The 18,226-nt window shown below is 42.0% G+C and overlaps 2 protein-coding genes across 4 annotated transcripts in view; one reads left to right on the top strand and one right to left on the bottom strand.

Moving 5' to 3' along the window:
* The first annotated feature begins 1,876 nt into the window (after positions 1-1,876).
* On the top strand, positions 1,877-4,531 carry MALL (mal, T cell differentiation protein like). The gene is made up of 4 exons (XM_013191135.3): positions 1,877-2,017; positions 3,120-3,287; positions 3,802-3,933; positions 4,314-4,531. Exons 1-4 carry the CDS (start codon positions 1,916-1,918, stop codon positions 4,374-4,376), a joined length of 465 nt encoding a protein of 154 aa, XP_013046589.1. The 5' UTR covers positions 1,877-1,915; the 3' UTR covers positions 4,377-4,531.
* Positions 4,532-6,036: 1,505 nt separating this feature from the next.
* The window catches only part of ASB3 (ankyrin repeat and SOCS box containing 3), a 32,675-nt gene continuing 20,485 nt past the window's right edge, over positions 6,037-18,226 (bottom strand). For all 3 annotated transcript variants that reach the window (XM_066995432.1, XM_013191040.3, XM_013191042.3), the window contains 7 exons: positions 16,787-16,899; positions 16,095-16,230; positions 15,481-15,658; positions 13,828-14,025; positions 11,202-11,453; positions 8,932-9,065; positions 6,037-7,440 (listed from right to left, as the gene is read on the bottom strand). In XM_066995432.1, the coding sequence (XP_066851533.1) occupies positions 7,187-7,440; positions 8,932-9,065; positions 11,202-11,453; positions 13,828-14,025; positions 15,481-15,658; positions 16,095-16,230; positions 16,787-16,899 (1,265 nt within the window). In that variant the 3' untranslated portion in view covers positions 6,037-7,186. The remainder of the gene's footprint in view (positions 7,441-8,931; positions 9,066-11,201; positions 11,454-13,827; positions 14,026-15,480; positions 15,659-16,094; positions 16,231-16,786; positions 16,900-18,226) is intronic.

The raw sequence follows: 18,226 nt of genomic DNA, 5'->3' as shown, positions 1-18,226 counted from the left end.
ATGGATTATGGGGTAACAATATAGATGAATTCATACCAAAGGAAAATTGTGTACTATCTGGGTTTTACGAAATATTTTAGCACATTTAACAGTAACGTTTTGAGACAGTCTAGTATAATTTTATTGTTTCAACTAATGAGAATTGTATTTTATATTTTCCCCTTTGCAATGTCAGACGAGGCTATGGTTGTCTGTTGGTACGTGTACCTGTGGTAGCCATGGTTGTTTTGTGCTGAAGCCTAGCAAATGCTGAGGCAGCATGTTACTCCTCTCCTGCAGCTGCCAATAATTTCCAATTTTGTTTTGATCAAGATGAGCAAAAGACCCTGTTAGAGCACCCAAGTGGACTGGCACAGGCAAGAAAAACAGCAATGATCTTTAAGAATGCTGCTGAACAAGGTCAGGAAAAAAGTCACCTCTTGTCCAATCAGCAGGCTGCAGGTTGCTCTTTATTTAGCACTTTTTACTGTTTTCCGTTCTCACTCAGGAAAAGGTTGGGTTATTCACAGGAATGTGCTTGACCCCACCTAGTACAAATAAAAGGTGGTGAGAATTCAGGGAATGCTGCGTTTCCCATATGCATGACTATAGCATAGGTTAGCTCACTGTGTGCAGGCTGGTGAGCTGCAGGGTATGTCTCACACCCATCAGGATGTTCAAGTTTCTTTTTCCTGAGCGGTTTGTAACCACGGTCCTTACTGAGTGCTGCTCACTCCTGGCACAGAGTCATTAATCTGATTTCTCTTTGTGCTGCAGTGCCTCAATGTCTGGATGCTTTGTTTGTGGTGATGGGTACATTGCCACGGTGCCTGAGTGAGGTGGGCAGCACCAAGTACACTTGGATTTAAATCCAAAGCAGTCGCTAGTTTTGTGTGGTGTGAAATGCTTTAAAACAAGGCCTTTCAAAGTTTGAAGCATGCTGTGTGGAACATGAGGCCAGCCGTCGTCGCTGGCAGCTTTTGTAAACTGGAGCCTTCAGAAATCCTGCGAAGTGCAACCCCCTGGCCTACGATGGGCTCAGATGATCAGAAACATCATGGATTTGGTTTTCTTCTGCCTTGTTCAGGAGCCTAGCAGAGAGGCCAAATTCCTAGGGCATAACTTGGCTCTTCTAACAGACATGTGGTATCTTACTAGGATCTCCCTCCTCTTGCTGCAGAGTTGCCTGAGTTAGCGGGGTCTTTCTGTCCACTCTAGCACAGGAGGCAGAGAGACCACTTTCGGCTTTTTATTCCTCCAGTTATTTCCTAGACTTCTTGAGTGGGTGAGGCAGAAAGAATAGTGCATTCATTGAATCCAAAGCGCATCTGCCAGGAGGTGGAAATTAAAGCTGGCCTGGTTGCTGTCCTTCTGACCTTTCTGGACACTTAAGAGCAGATGGACAAACTCTTCCGTCTTTTACTGGTGCATTGAGCTGTCTGTAAGAAATGTTTGCCAAGGCTGTGGCGGGCTGTAAGTGTTCGAGGGCTGGACGCATCCCATGGGTGTGGGGGATTCTTACGTGAACAAGTAGCAGAAACCTGAGCAAAAAGGGGAGGAGGCAAGAGCGGAAACAAAAATATTTCACACTTGAACAAGTGCCAAGGACAAAATCGGATTGCAGGAAACTTCTGCGCTGGTGTGGTGTGGGATTTTTTTCTTCTCCCATTAAAGACGCTGAACTAACTGTATGCTACTGCCAGTGGCAGTGCTAGCCAGGCTGTGAGCCCATCCCGTCACTTTGCTGGCAGCAGAGTGTGTTATGAGAGAACCAGGGGGTTGCTGAGGACTCCTTCAGCTGGAGGAAGCAGCGTGGTGCCAGCCTGGGCTGGTCTCTGCGATTACGTCCCTGCGGGTGTGCCGGTTAAAACCCCGCTGGGGAGCGGCGCGGCGCAGACACATGCGAGCCGAGCCGAGTGGCCTCAGCTAAGGAGCGATGGCATCGGCGTGTCCCCCTGCGGCCACCACGCAGCCCACCGTGCCCTCCGGACCAGCCATCTTCAAAACCGTTCCCTATGCCTTCATCCTACCGGAGATAGTGAGTATGCCGAGCCTTGCCGCGCTGTAATGCCCGGCTCTGGGGAGTCCTGGGCTTAGAAATCTGGGGGTAGCCCTCAGGAGGATCGTGAAAAGAGCCTTCATGAGAAATAATTTCATTTCCGTTAGCTTATACTGGCCACGCAGAGCTGGTCTTTGTGGTTAAATTGTTCTTGGGACAGCTTGAGGACCAGATAAGCTCCAGCACCACATGGAGCCTGTGCAGGGGGCTGCCAGCTGCCGTAGGGCTAGGAAGGGCTGAAGAGCGCTGCCTGCCTTGGGAACAGAAGCAGCTCTACTTAGCAAAGAGAAATTGGAAATTGCTTAAAATGAAGGGAGTTTTGCTTTTCATATTTAGACTTTACAAGAAGCCGACCTGCCTGGAAACTGTAAAATTCCATACATTTTTGCACTGCGTCTGAGTCCAGAGGGCAGGCGGTGCGAGTGGCTGCAATAGCTGCTCCTGTACTTTGACATACGGCACAGTAGCTGGTAGCCGCAGCCCCGGTGCTGGCAGCACACACCACTCACACCTCGTGGGCGCAGTCAGTGCAAAGCAGGAGTTTTATCCACCAGAGCTGGTGTGGCATAGGGCAGGGGGAGCAGAGCCAGATAGCCCTGTGAGCTGTTTCTGCATAGTAAATACTTGAGGTGGATCCAGAGCAAGCGACTCAGTCTGGGCTGGTATGTGAAGCTCGGAGATGACTTCCTCGTGCTGTGATTTCAGGCAGGTTATTAATGTGCGGGTGGGGCTGGGCTGACATTGGTGGTTCACGTTTCCGAGATAAACGCATGCTTTCTGGCTTCTTTGCCAAAGCCCTCAGGGTGCGGTTTTTCCTCGTGTCGAACACAGCAGCAGTTCTTTCCGTTTTACAAGAAAAGTTTTGAGGCATTTCCCAAGAGCATTCAGGGAAAACTTGTGCCAGCTGGCGGTGCTGCTGCCAGCCCAAGGATGCCCTGCATAGCAGCTGCACCGCCCAAAGATGAAGGGCTTCCTGGGGCCAGCCTGGGAGGGAAGGAGGGAGACGAGGCGGGATCCAGGGAGGAGAAGGGACTTTCCCCATCGCGTGCTCATGGAAGGTGCCTTTGCTTCTCCCTGGCAGCTCTGCGGGACCTGGGTCTGGATCCTTGTTGCTGCTACCTCCGTCTCTCTCCCGCTGCAGCAGGGATGGGTGATGTATGTATCCCTCACCTCCTGCCTCATCTCCCTGCTGCTCCTCCTAAGTTACATCTTTGGCTTTCACAGAAACAGCAACAACTGGAAAGTGCTGGTAAGGATGGGCTCAGAAAGGGGCCGATGGTGTGGGCAGCAGCAGCTGGTAACAGCAGCTGGCAATGAGTTGGCCAGCCCATTGCAAACAAACATCCCTTTCCTCCTTTCCTCCCTGGGGACATGGCCAGGCCTTTACTGGAAACGCCTGGAGGAGGTTTTGCTGTGCCACTGCTACGTGTGGCTTGTGGTTGAACACAACCCCTTTTCAATGGCAGGGTGAAAGGGAAGAGATCGGGATGTGATAGTCCCACCTTCGTCCCCGTGAACACGGGCCTGGGGTTGGGCCCTGTGCTTCCCACTGGGAAATGGGGTCCCTTAGTTGCCATCAGGAGGTTCGGTGTGCTGCAGAGTGCCCAGGCAATGCCTGGTTCCAGTCTCTGCCCAGGTGTGCCTGTCCCCTTTGTGCACTCCTGTGCGCAGAGGATGGACGGTGGCATCTCCTATCCTCAGGGCAGGAGAGAGACAGACAAGGCCGAGCAGTTTTTGATCCCCATCACTCCCTTGTTTTGCAGGATAGTTTGTACCACGGTGCCACAGCCATTCTATACATGAGTGCTGCTGTCTTGCAAGCCAATGCAACCATCGAGTCTGAGTTCGACAATAAATCACCGCTCTACTACTACCAGCTCAACTGTGCGGCATCGGTGAGTCAGTCGAGAACAACCCGGGCGGGCCTTAGCACCTGCAGCTCCCACAGGGAGAAGCAGGAGCGAACACTACAGCTGTGGCAGAGGTGCTCCAACCCACACCCATCCAGCCCAGCAGTGTCAGACGGTGGTTAGAGCTTCGGCTTCTTTTCTCCATCACGTTGTGCAGCTGGCACAGGCTTCTTGGGGGTTCAGCAGCTCAGGACAGCTTTGCACAGCTGCCTCCTCTGGGAAAGTTGGGGGCTTTGCCTCTTTTTTGAGTTTGGAAAGAGCTCTAGGCTTGGAGGTTTCCCAAGGTCGAGAGCACTGTGAGATGATGGAGTTACACCCTGCAGGGAGCCCTGCTGACCCCAGCTTTTGCCCTTTCTGTCCTGCAGTTCTTTGCCTTCATCACGACCTTCCTGTACATCCTCCACGCTTTCAGCATCTACTACCAGTGAGCACGGCGGAGGCGGTGTCAGCTTCCCTGCTGCAGGATGAGGCTTTCCCAGAGCATGTGTGCAGCAGCTGGCTTCCGCGCAGACATGCCAGCACCTCCACCAACCCCAGCGAGATGCGGTTGCTTTTCCACTTTATTGAAGGCAGGATTTTTGTACACTGGTGTCATGTCGTTGTGGTTGTGGGGACGTTTCATATCAGGGTCTGTGGGTTACATGAGGGGAGACCACGCGTGGGCTCCAAGCCAACCCCCCCCCCCCCCGACCCCGGTGAGCGCAGGGAAGAAGCCGGGCAGGGCGCAGGGTGAGCAGCCCCTATCAGTGCCTCGTGCTGCCCCCTGGGGCCTCCCCCTACCCCTGCCCTGCTCTCCTGCCCCAGCCAGTCATCCCCTTCTTGTGGAGCCCTCTGCAACAGCCACCCAGAGTGCCCAGAGCCAGATCTCCAGGCTAGCAAATTAAGTAAAAGGAAAGCAAAGGGCTTGGGAAATCTCTTCATTTTAGGCCATTTCTGCAATCCTGCTCTCCTTCCGAGATGCTGGACCAGCGGCACTGCCCTTGCAATAAAACTGCTCCTGTTTACCCTGCGCCACCTCCCCACCAGGAGCTGTCACCCAGCCCCGCCACTCCCAGTGGAGCAGGGCCAGAGCAGATGCAGCTCTAGGTACATAGTCAGCCTTTGGAAACAAAGAAAATCTCATTTTCTGTCCTCCTGCAGGCTCAAAGGTCACAGGCAGGGTGCCACAATATATGGGAAATGAGCGTTCTTTACAAGCTGCTGAGTGTAGAGGGCACCCAGTGCACCAGGTGAAGGTAATTGCTGTTGTACCTTGACACAAGCTGGGACAGCGGCGCACAGCCAGGGAGCTGCTGCCCAGGGCATACTCCAGCGGCCCTTGCACAGACATCACACCATGGAGCTGGGCTGGGAGGGGCGGGTGAGCACCGGACACTTCGGGCATGGCAAGTGGAGGGAGTTCCTGGCATTACAAGGGGAAATTCTCCCCTGAAGTGTGTAGGAAATTTTTTCACATTTGTGATGGTGATTTTCTCCAAAGCCAAAGGGTGTTTCCTAGTATTCCGCAGGGGAAACGTCCTCCAAGTCTGGGGGAAACAGCTATTACCTGAAGTGGGAACTTCATCCACTGTGCATGTGTGGGGACATCTGGGATTTTTGCATGGGAAAGTCTGCCAAAGGGTGGGGGGGGAGGGGGGGTGGGGGGGGTGGTAGTTCCCTGGTGTCCCAAGGGGGAATTGGCTTCACAAGAAGGGAGAAATAGCTAATAGTTCCTAGGGAAATTTCCTTCAAAAGGAGGTGGATTTTCCTGGTGTTCAGTGGAAATTTCCTTGGCCATGACCAAGGAATTTCCTGGCATTTCCTAATGAGACTTCCCTCCAAAGAGAAGAAATTCCCAGCAATCCAAATAGGAATTTTCTCAAAAGGGTGGAATTTCCTCCAAAGGGAGGGGGGCCTTTTCCCCACATTCCAAGTGGGAATTTCCTGGTATTTCAAGTGGAAAGTTCCTTCAAAGAGAAGGGAGAGGCTATCTTGGCCTTTCCCATGGACATTTTCACCAAACTGGAAGGCTGGAGATGTGACATAGCTGCGCCTTTCCGAGTCAGGAATGGATGGCGCATAGACTGAGAATAACACAAGAACGGTAAGAACTCTTCAATGTATTTTTTATTTTCTCATATATCCTTTGTTAAGCGAAGTAGTTGCTAACACAAAGAAAATTAGTTTATAATGGCTGCAAAATGTGTTGTACTCTAATAATGAAAGTGTGCAGTTTGATACAGCTTTGTAAAAAAAAAAACAAACACTACAAGTTAATCAGATTTTATGCAAGAAATTCTATTTAGAGGAAAGGATCTCATTTATAATTCAGTTTGTTACTAAAGAACACAAAAGTTAAAGTTACATCCTGCAGTAAATTTGAGCAGAAAACTGCAACTATTTCTCCAAATTATAGCTGCAGCTCTTGTAGGCTTCAGTGCTAGCTGTAAACATATTTGAGGTGTAAGGGATATTCTTAAGAAATTATTACTCTAAATCAAGGTTGTAAACAGTTTTAAAGAAATTGGTGTATTAGTTACTGAGTAAGAGATACAAACAAATCCCTTGACTTTGGATCATGTTAACTTATTAATGTTCATATGCAATGATTTGCTCTTCAGTAACTACAACAATATTGACTAAAAGCAACAGTGTGGGGAGACAGGCATGAACAGTTCCAAGGGAAGTGACATAGGAAGAGGTGCTCAAAGATGACTGAAAATGATGATAAAAGAACAACAGCTCTCCAAGTGCTGAATACAGATGAACAAGGAAGGAGGGGGGGGGGGGGGGTTTATTTAGGAAACCCTACCCTTTCTCATTAATTTTCTACCTCTGGTTCAGCTAGATTACTCCCCAACATACAACTTAACAATAATACACCATTGTTTTCCTTGTACTGTACTGTATATGCTGTACTTAGAATGTGGTATCTATTAACAGTGTCTGACCAAATAGATTTCAGCTACTATATAAGCTCTGTTCATTGAACAAGCTAATTTTACTCCGCAAGAGTTAAACACTTCCTTTCAAAATCAGAAAATATTTGCAGACCTAGAAGGCTACAAGAAGACTTTTTAAATGAGCACATCATAGAGCTTGTAACAAACATCCCAATATAGTATAAAACTGCAGCATGGGAAGACTTATTTCTGCAACCTTACTTACAGAAGTATTTCCCTGGTGCCTGCTAACTGCCTTTACAAAACTTGCGGCCACGGCCTTGCGTCGCTGGCAGTGCCATCAGCAAGCGCTGGCATTACAGACTGTCCCTCCTCTCTGCATCTTCAGAGCTGGAGGTGGTGGCAGAGTAAACTGCCTCCTCTCTCTGCCCCAGGCAATCCTCCTGGTCTGGGACAGCGCTGACCCGCAGTACATCTAGATACAGGAGGTAGTCCTGGAGACAGGCCGGCAGCGGCAAGTCCCGGATGAACCGGTCTGATCGGAGGCGTTCGCTTGTTAAAATGGACCGGATCTCAAGACGACACAGGTGAGACAGGGAAGGAATGAAGGCTGAGAAATACAAAACAAGTCAAACGGTGAACAGAACCATGGGATTACACTGCTTGTCTACTTAGTTTACATAGATCCCTCTGAAATCCCCCAGTCTCAGCCAGGTAACAAGGCAGAATTATTGACTGTGAAGGACATGTCTCTGCTACAATCAGCTTTTTTGCTATAATATTAACTGCAATCATTTATGCACCTGCCATACTCATCCTTCTCTATTGAAATACAGAGCTTTATGGGACTATACGTTTTGTAAGCCTTCAGGTGGAGGTATGAATGTCAGTTCTTGAATTTTTCAGCGTGAACCCTTCATTTTTGATTTCCTGTGCTCGCTCACACGACCAGCTTATCCCAGTTAGAATACTTAATACTCCTCAAGGGGGAAAGCCTCAGCACAGCAGCTGGCCTGCTTGCCCTGACTGCTCTTGGCTGAAAGAATGAAAAAGTGAAAACAAACTGTCTTCCCACCTTCTTCCTCTCTGCAGGTTTGGTTAGTATTGCTATTTGTAATAGATAATAATAATAGTAACAATATATTATCATTAAATATAATACATGTAATACTTAAGTTACAAATATTACTATTTGGTTACAGGGTATTAAATACTATTACAACACAAATACATTTATTAACAGCAAAGGAACCACAAGAACTCCAAATAAATTTCCCCAAATAAAGCCTTTTTTTTTTTAAAACTCCAAAAATATATCCTCATTAGCGTTAAATATTCCAAAGAAAGTCTTATTTAATAATATTAATTTAGACATTTTCAAAATTATTGTAGCCAATTTAAAGAAGAATATGCTTTAAACCGAGTCACTAACATATCTGAGCAGTTTTTCAGTAACATAATGTATAGGTCACAGTGCAAGTTCCGTGTTAAAGCTGCTTTTCTGGAAGGTGAACACATCAAGCACTGGACAATCTGTTATTGAATCTTTTTGGCTGACCTTGTTTCAATTATAGGAGTGATAATGAACTTCCAGATTTACAGGTATTTAGTGTGATGATATAGATGGCTTTTATTTTAATTACTGTCAATGCTTCCAAGACAAGATAGACACTTTGTTAGAAATACAAATCAAATTTAAAAGCAAAGTCAGTGGGATATTGTCTAGAAAATGCAACCAAGTAATACTGATAATCTTCCCTTAAATCTTCCCAGAAGAGGATCTTTAGGAAGATGCAGTACTAACTTACAGTCACTGCCCATATTTTATAGCATGCTTGTTAATTTGAAGTGGAGAAGATAACCCAAATTCAAACACATGATCTATGAATTGAACAATGAAATGAGTAAAATTCATTCAGATATGTTTTGTTTGCTTGTTTTAGGTAACTATTGTTTCTGCTGCCCAGTTTCTGGACAAGCAGTATCTACTGACTATTTGACCTTCTTTGCATTCATGCGTTAGGACAAAAAGCTGTTTCCCGCTTACATCCTGGAGATCAGTATATACAGAGACTTATTTTTCCCTAATTGTTTTGCTTACCAAAATGGCTCTTGGGAGTCCAGCTGAATTTCTCTTTGTAGTCTGAAAGGTCTCGTTCGACAGCTGGGGGAAGTCTCTTCCAGTTTGTGAACTCCAGAATGAAATTAAGGACATCCTCACTCACAGAGTAAATCCTGCACAACGCAAATCCGTAAGATATCACTTTACACAATAGCATAAATATAGTAATAGAAGTAACACCCAGAAAGCTTCTTGTTTCTAACAAATCTGTAACAATATATATTCCAAGTACAGAAATAGAAAACCATTAAATAGAAATTCAAAGTAATTCTGACGGCATGACTCCTTACTAACAATTTTATCTTCCTCCATTACTTTTTTTTCAGAAGTAAGCTAGACTGCAGGAGAAAAATACCTGTTCTGAAATACAAATGCCTTGGTAAAAGAGAGCACTCTTCTCTGCACTTATTTCTTATTCAATTTACACCTAAATTCTAGTTAAGATGGTGAGACACCAGGGCATTAGGAGCATTACCATCATGTTTGAGGAAAAAAACCAACATAGCAAATATTTAGCTACTTATTTAAAATTAAACAAACCAACAAAATTTGCAAGTGTTCCAAACTCTCCTACATTTCATTTCTTTAGAATGTAGGAAGAACTTTTAGCAATAGTTTAACTGGATGGAGCTTATAAGGAGGCTTAAAGTAACAGCAGGTAAAACAGCTTTTTTAGTACTACACATAATGAACAGTCACGCAATTTCATAGAAAAGCTTCTTATCTAGATATATACAATCCTGAATTTTCATCTAAATGGAGATATAAAATGCTGTAAACACACACAAATACTAAACATTTTTAATACACTTCCTTTTTTGAGAGAGTCACGTCAAAAATATTTTACGTCCTTTCTAGTTTTTATTATTTCAGTTTCCAACATTGAGATTTCACATTTGGCTGAACTTTTATACACTTACTGAAAAGCACCCAGGAGCGAGGTCGGACTGCTTGGCCTTCTTTAAGAGAAGGGTGACTTCACTTTCCTGCTGGTAATTAAAAATGCCAATGCTCTAGACTGACCTGTTTATAATTATACAGATGTTTTGCACAATGAGCCAGGGACAGTTAATCAACCTTATGCCTATCATTGCTCTATTATCCTCCTGTTACTTTCCAAGACAGAATAGTTAATATTGAAGTTAAGCTCACAAAAACATCAGTTCTGTAGATTATGATGTAAAATGCACTATTTTTAAAAAGTGGGTATTTAAACAAAAAAGTAAACTTTGTAAAAGCAGTTGTAGATAACAAAATAAGAAAAAGCATCTCCTATCATATAAATGCACGTTTACTCCCTGAATTGTCATCTTGTAGTGTTTCTACTTATGCAGTCTCTTAGTCTCCTGTGTATAAATATGATATACAAAACTGCAGACATGCCCAGCTTTACATATGCTCTTCTACTGCTCAGCACATCATGGATGCTAATGAACAAGAGAATCTCACTAAGTCATAAATGAATGTTTTTTAAAATACTGAGAGCATAACAATGTAACATTAGCTGAAATATAAATTGGTATTTAAAAACTAAGTAAATCTTAAAATCGTACTCCTTTCATACAGTTAAGTAATGCATGCAATGACGTTACAGAGCTTAAATCATCTTGTTAACCAGTCAGAAGTATGAAGTTGATCAAATCTAAGCATCTTTTCCATGGACAGGAAAAAAAAAACAGAAGGAAGTAACAAATACTTCATAATTTTATGTACATGTTTAACTTTGCGGTGCCTAATTAAATATAAACCAGCACGAAGCAGTTACTTATACACAGAAGAATACTTTTGCTACAATATTTTGTTTAACACAAGCTCTAGCTCTATCCCTTTCCTTTGCGCCTAACCTCAGGCCACCTTCACCTTCCACTTGTTTCCTATCCCTCCTAACCTTTCTCAGTATTTGAAATTCTTCCTATGATTCCTGTATTATACATAGAAACTCGACTTGCAACAAAACATGGATGCTTTTAAGAAATACTGAATTTAAAAAGCAAGAAAAGATGCCTTTCTCTAGGGTAGGAATAGAACAGTCTTCATTCTGCCATCTTCCTAACAGCCATTTGTTTTACTCAATCCAGCCATTATCCATGAATCTTATTTCAGACCTTCCCTAACCCTTGCCATTCCTGATCATGACAACTGATAATCACTAGCTCTCAGCTGGAAGCACGTGTTAAACAGCATTGGCAACAGCTTTACAGATTAACATACAACATTTAAGAAAAAACAAGATAACATTGTCTGCTTACCAGAACCTGAACAGCAAATTCACTGGATTAAAACCAGCCAAGAGCAGGTGGGGCAGCCATTCCTTGTACTCCTCATGTGCTTTAACTGCATAACTTATGAACTCTGATAACTGATCGCCAGAAGGCAGTGAACAGCCCAACTTCAAGAAGTGTCGAAACAACGTGAACTTTTCATGGCACAGGCAATATCCCAAATTGATCCCAAGCAGCGTGATCCCGTATTTCAGAAAAATACCAATTAAATTAAAAAACCTACAAGCAGCACACATGGAACAGGACATCCCATTAGTTTTTCACAGAAAAGCATCTGACTTTTTAACTTGTTGCCAGTGAGAGAGCATACTTCCTCTATCAGAAATCCCCACAAACCCAAAGAAAATCACACCAGGCTGACTGCAATTGTTTATAGAAAGCATCAGTTTAAACCAAAACTGGTTTAGGAGACCCTGGTCCTTATATTTAACACATTTGTTGGTTCTGTCCTGAGAAACCCATGGTTTCTTCCAGCTTCCAACTCTTCAGAGCAGGACTTTTTGTTAAACAGCAAGCACCCAAAGTCATCATTTATCGGTATCTGTAGCCAGAGGCATTGCCACGCCACCGATCTGCCCATCTGCCAAGTGCCCTTTACAAACAGAAGGCACTGTGCTCATCCACCTTCAAAAAGCCATGTGCGTTACGTAGACAATTACATGCAAATACCAAATGATTGCACCCCACAGCTCAGGGACCACCCTAATGGCTGCACATTTTAAGGGTTTACATGCAGCTCTATTTGCAGGAAGCTCTGCAACCCACTGAAATAGCGTATTGGGAAAATAAAAAAATATGTTAGTAAAATCAATTTATTACCAATTATAATAGGCACAAATATTCAAATGTGTTCAGCAATCAAAATCTCAGCCAAGCTAGTTCTTTAGCTTTATCCAGGGAAAATAGGTGTATCACCTCAAGACCATCATTTTAAATGAGGGCAGGCTTTCTCACAAAAAGTAATTTCTCAAATAGGCTGTACGCCTGTGTTCAAACTTCAGTTAGTTATAGCGGTCGGGGCACCAAGATACATCTCCTCTTATCTTTGTATTTTGGCCAAGAAGGTTTGCAGGTGATGGGTTTTTGGAACTGTTGAAGTATTGCATGCTTTGATTTTTCTTCCTTAAATAAAGGAAATCAGAACAGGTCATACGTGGAAAACAAGAATCAAGAATAAGAAACTGAAATCATGGGTCACAAATGTAAGGTAGCCACAGAATCTCCCTATATTTTTGCATCTACTGCATAATGTGCAGTTTAATACATTTTAATGCCCCCCACCCCCCCCAGTGAACAAAATTCAAAACTACCAGAGGTTCACGAATTTGAATAACAGCACAAGCAACTAATTTTGATCCATGAACGTGAAACGCTCTGTTAGAATCTGAGTTTTAAGAAAATTTCAAAGTCTCTGTGAAGATACTTTCTTTAATGAAGCACACTGGGCACGTAACATTACTTCAGGTTAATGTTCCTGAGGAGGACTATCTACAAAGGGCCAACTAACTTGAATTCCGGCAAAATATTAGACGGTAGACAGCAATGAACTGAATTTTTAAAAAGTTGTTTTCAAATGGATTCTCTACCACATTAAAATTTCTCCATTGCCCTAAGGCATAAAGCAGTATCAGGTAGTTGTTCTCAATTAGAATCTAAAACATTAGAGCTCTGTGCAAAGCTCAGCACTGCCAGGAAGTGACCCAGATTTGATTCTCGATCTTGCTTTGAGCTGTGTCAGCATTTAGTCCCTCATGCATTTTATACACTGAATCACTCTGGGAGAAGGAGAAGGCGAACTTGGGGACAGCAACATCTGGATATCTTAGAATAATAGCCCACTCTTCCACAAATTAATTTCCCACAGAAAAATGAAGAAGCAGATTCATTACTAAAGGAAAAAATCAACAAGAAGTTCATTAAGAACAGCTCACAGACATACGGTACGCATACAGAGCAGTAAGGCTCTTATACCTTACTATTTTTCCTCTACTCTGACAGCCTTTGCATTATGAAGTAAGCATTATTTTATTTCCTGTTGAATACCAGGGGTGTGCACTATCTACCAGATATAGAAAGAAATGGGTCATGATCTCGAATTATTTATCATTCCATTTTCAAGTCCTCCTTACAGCTATAATGTTGAGCTTATTAATTCTGCTAGTCTTACGCACAAGACTGGCATACAGAAAATACATATTTTCCAGTAATTCATCTTTACCAAAAAGCATTTAGCTAATTAAGAGTCCTCTGTATTGAATTACAGCATCAAGTCATGTTCCCAGAAGACAGAGGTGTGTCAATAAAGCCTCTTTAAAAAAGGAGGCTTTTTAAAAAAATAAAGCACATAAAATAAATTTAAATAAATAAAGCACAAAAGTGCAATTATGTTCTACAGGAGTTCTCTTCAAAGAGCAAAGCTTCCCCTAGGAGCCTTCAACAACAACCCCACATACCATCCTTGTACTTACGGTTTGATTCTGCCAGCTCACGAGTTGAAGAAAAAGGGCAGGGAAACCCCACACATTTAAAAAAATAGTTAAATAAAAGACCAGCAGAGTTATGAATAATTTCAAAATAGAAGAGTTATACTTACTTTTTTTGGAAAACCATACACAAGGGTGATCTGCAGTCGAAGCTAAGGCACTCCTGAGCATCTGGACTGTAGCCTTCTTTAAGTAACATTTCCAAACATTCTTTATTACCTCCATATACTGCTGAGTACACAGGGCTCACTTTGCCTTTTTCTTTGTCACAAATCCGGTCAGTAATTGGTATTAGCATCTCTAGTATACTGCAAATATTTAAAAAACACTATTTAATTGCGTGACCTTATGCAATGATTACATTTCAAATGTATGGTTATTTTTCATATGGTCATTACAACTCAAGAAAAAAACCCTACCTGTTTTTTCACTGCTTAGTTTGCTTTGAAGAAGAACCATTGTCATTTCATACAGAGACTCGTAACAGTATGCTTCTGCATGGATTTACACTTATGATGGGCTGAAAAAACTGCACTGCCACATACAGACTCAAGTGCCTCTAAAATCTTGTATTCCATTATTCGAAAGAGGCTACCAATACATACATTTTAATTCAAATGAGAGACTTATTTCCTATTTTCCAACAATCCTTTTTACAACAATAGAGTACCTCTGGTGCACATTTAAAACTAGACTCCTACAAAGTCTGGAAGTGAACTCAATATGCAAGTTGCAAATAAAATGAGTATTTCCTTCTGTTAGACAACACTCACTGAGATACTGAAGCAGAAAAATCAGTCTATTTCACCCTCCACATCCTTCCCAGCTAATGAGAATTACAGGGTAAACACCAGTTCCTTTGCTACGAGAATTTATTGATGCTGCTCAGACTGCCAGTTACGTAGTGCTGCGACAGCTATGAATGCAGCATTTGATTTGAAGACATTCCTAGCGTTGACATTTTTGCCAACCCATCTTCTGCTTCTGATAAAATGAAGAAAAAGCAGCTCAGTATTTGAGCACAGTCTGCCCTCCTCATCAGTTTGAGAAGAGGCATCAAATTGACACCCAAAGTTCAATGACAGCTCAGTTCATGAACCTCTGCTGTCAACAGTTACGATCAAGTACCTACTGCGAGACCTGCAGTTAGCATCATCGTTAGTACAAGTGCTGTCACGCATGTGCAGCCACGGGGTTCCTGACAAATGCTTTTCCACAATGGCCCGTTATTCCAGGAACTTCTTTCCACTCTTGATTTTCAGCTGCAAAAGTGACTTATTTCATCGGAATTGAGCAAAGCTAGAATAAGAAGGACTAAAGGAACTGTTTTGTGGCTTTCAGTTTCTTCCTGGTTCAGCTAATTCATTATTTGCATAAAATTACTTCTGCTACTTCACAGACACAACTGTAATTCTAATTAAGAGCTGTTAAAGTCATAAATGAATCATATGCTACTGTTCTTTACGTTTTAAAATGCACAAATAGCATGGCCACTAACTGAATTAGTATCTGATTGAGGACTGTGGAAACCCTTCTAAAGAGTTACTCAGTTATGGATCAGACCCCGATTAGAAGGTGACTTCAAAACAGTTGATCACTTCACTGGGACTAACAGACATTTAAAATATGAAAAGGTTGAGAAATTCTAAACTACAAATCAGCTTGAGAACTCATTTATCTTCCTTTTAGAGCTGAATATCCTCTTTGTTGATTAAGCTTTTAATACCAGAATGCTTTGTCTGAACGTATTTTTCATCACCTACTTTTTATGGCCCATTTCAGCTGCTGCGTGAATAGGTAACTGCCAGTTATCCTCGTTGCAGTAGAGGTTTGGATCTGCCCCTTTTGACAGTAAAAGCTCCACACACTTGGCATGGCCCTCCTGCGCAGCAATCAGTAGCGGAGTGGCTCTGTCTTTGGCCTGACAGTTGATGTCTGCGCCTGACATAAATTCAACACTTGAGATTACTCAACACAAAACAAACAAGTTATTCACTTAATTTGGGTTACACATGCACTTAGACACATGAAAGTTGTTTGCTATCTGGATGAAACTACTGCTGACACTTTATGACCAGATGTCATCAAAACAGTGCTAATGTAGTGCTATTGAAGGTTTTTTGAAAACCCTGATGATCCTTACTTTTTTTTTTTCATAGTTTTATTATTTCCTACTATCACTTGATGAAAACAACATCAAATTCCTAAATAAGCTTTTAAGTAATTAAGGTAGTTTTGCATACCTAACTGTAACTACAACTATATTACATTATTTAAATGTGAAGTTATGAAGTGTAAAAGTGGAACTAAAATTGTATCTGATGACAGGCTGATGCAAGCTTAAAAACAATAAAGCCAAACAAAAGACTGCAATTACCATGGTATACAAGCACTCTTAAGCTCTCCAGCTTTCCATACTGAGCAGCAACAAACAAAGGTGTAATTCCAAAATCGTCCTTACACTCGATGCTTGCCCCTTTCTCCAGGAGTATTTTAATTATCTCAGTGTATCCCTGAAATAAATATTTTTATTCTTAACAACAACAACAGACGTGGAATTGACATAATCTGCTCCCCCCCCCATTCTAAACAGAAATCAGAAAAAATGCAATATATTCTAGAGATATACTGGAAAATTAATGTTGGAAAAAATTAAATGATTTATTTTTTCACATTTGTTCATTTACTTAATAAATACAAATGGAAATTAAATTAGTTTATAGAACAATTGAGCTAATATATTTCCATGCTAGAAACATGTCTTATATCTCAGTGATCGGGAAATACTAAACAGAATTCTTTCTCAAAAAAATCTTGTAACAGATACAGTCAGTGAGCTTGTAAGTGCATGCAATATTTGTAATAGTTAAATAATTATTGCTTCCCAACATCAACATGTCACGTAGTTTCATCATATCATATCAGATACACTCTTCTGTACATTGCATGTACATGACTGTTAGGGTAGGTTAGGAAAAAAATCATCTGATAAAACGGCAAAAAAATACACGAACTACCACTCAGAATACACCAGTTACACGGCAATGGTATGATACACTTACAGGTTACCTGAAAAGCAGCTTGGTGCAAAGAATTCCACCCAGACCAGGAATGAGGTCCTTCAACATTTGCTCCATGTTGGAGCAGAAGCTTTACAACCTCTACATGTCCGTTTTCAACAGCTTCAAATAAAAGAGTAAAACAAACAAAAAAAAACTTATTAAGTTAAAGAACTCATTGAAAATCTCAGATGCTCTCAACACTAAGTTCCTGACACAGTAATCCTAATTCTTTTATACTTGTATTTGCTTACTTGCCTTTTACATTTAAACTGCAAAACACAGATGCAGAATGGAAATTCAGTCGCAAAATGTCTAGTTAGATGTGTTAAAATCCCACCCCCATTGCACCAATATGGACAACAAAAGCAAGTTTCTCTCCTGTGAATCTGAGACAATTCTGCAGCTGGAAGCTAACTGAGACAGCTGCAGTGGCCTCCTGAACTTAGGAAGCCCACTGCTATGTTCCAACAACTTCCTCCAAACTCAAACTTGTTATAGAAAAGTTTAAAACTGTGGTTTAACGTCTATATAAAATTCATTTATAAATTGTACGTTTAGTTTACACAAGTATATTCGTAGACAAAGCCTCCCTTCAGTATCCTGACTCATCCTTGTATTTCTCCCACCACCAATTCTGCCAAAACACAATTCTTGTGTACCAGTGAGTGCTTGATATGGTGATAAATCACGTGTGAATCATCACTATTTTTCAAATATTCATGCACATGCTTGCAAAATGGGTGCCTCTGGCTTGCAGTACTCAGTGTCCAACACTGAACTGTGCCATAGCCCTATTCCACACTCTGGATACCTGGCCATGAACTTTTTCTGTTTTGAAAATCCCTTGGCTACACAACCCCAGGACTGTTCCTTGGTACAGTCTCATCTATGTAAGCACTTAGACATACTGTTAATCACCTCTATCCAGTGTGCCTTTAACGAAGATTTCCCCACAAGTGCTGCCTGCTACAGATTCTTTTAAATAAATAACCTATTTAGTTGTTTAAAAATAAAGTGCCAATAGACTTGTAGATAAAAGTTAATGTGGCAGTCATAGTGTGTGTAAAACAAGAAGCATATTTAATTCGATAATTTGTACTCTGAGGATTCACTACAGAAGTCTTAAGCATTTAAAGATGTAAACAAAAACTATAGAAGATATTAAACTAAGGAACGTTAGTTGTTGAACTACCAAATGAAAATCAGAGAAATTGTTTTAGCAATTTTACATGTCCTATTACAAGAAGTTAATATGCCTGGAACTTTATTTATTAGACAAGTGATGTGCTTAGAAAAAATTACTCTCATTCTGCACAAGCCTTGTTTACCACCATAATGCCCCATAGCCACCACAGCAAACCCTACTGTATTTTAACATCATTCACATACTGTTTGAGGTGTATGAACATGAAACTGAATTTATATTTAGTTAAACATGGTGTAGAAC

Source organism: Anser cygnoides, chromosome 3, assembly GCF_040182565.1.
Source record: "Anser cygnoides isolate HZ-2024a breed goose chromosome 3, Taihu_goose_T2T_genome, whole genome shotgun sequence".
NCBI lineage: Eukaryota > Metazoa > Chordata > Aves > Anseriformes > Anatidae > Anser > Anser cygnoides.
Note: the sequence above shows the minus strand (reverse complement) of the source record. Positions and strands in the feature narration are given on the sequence as shown.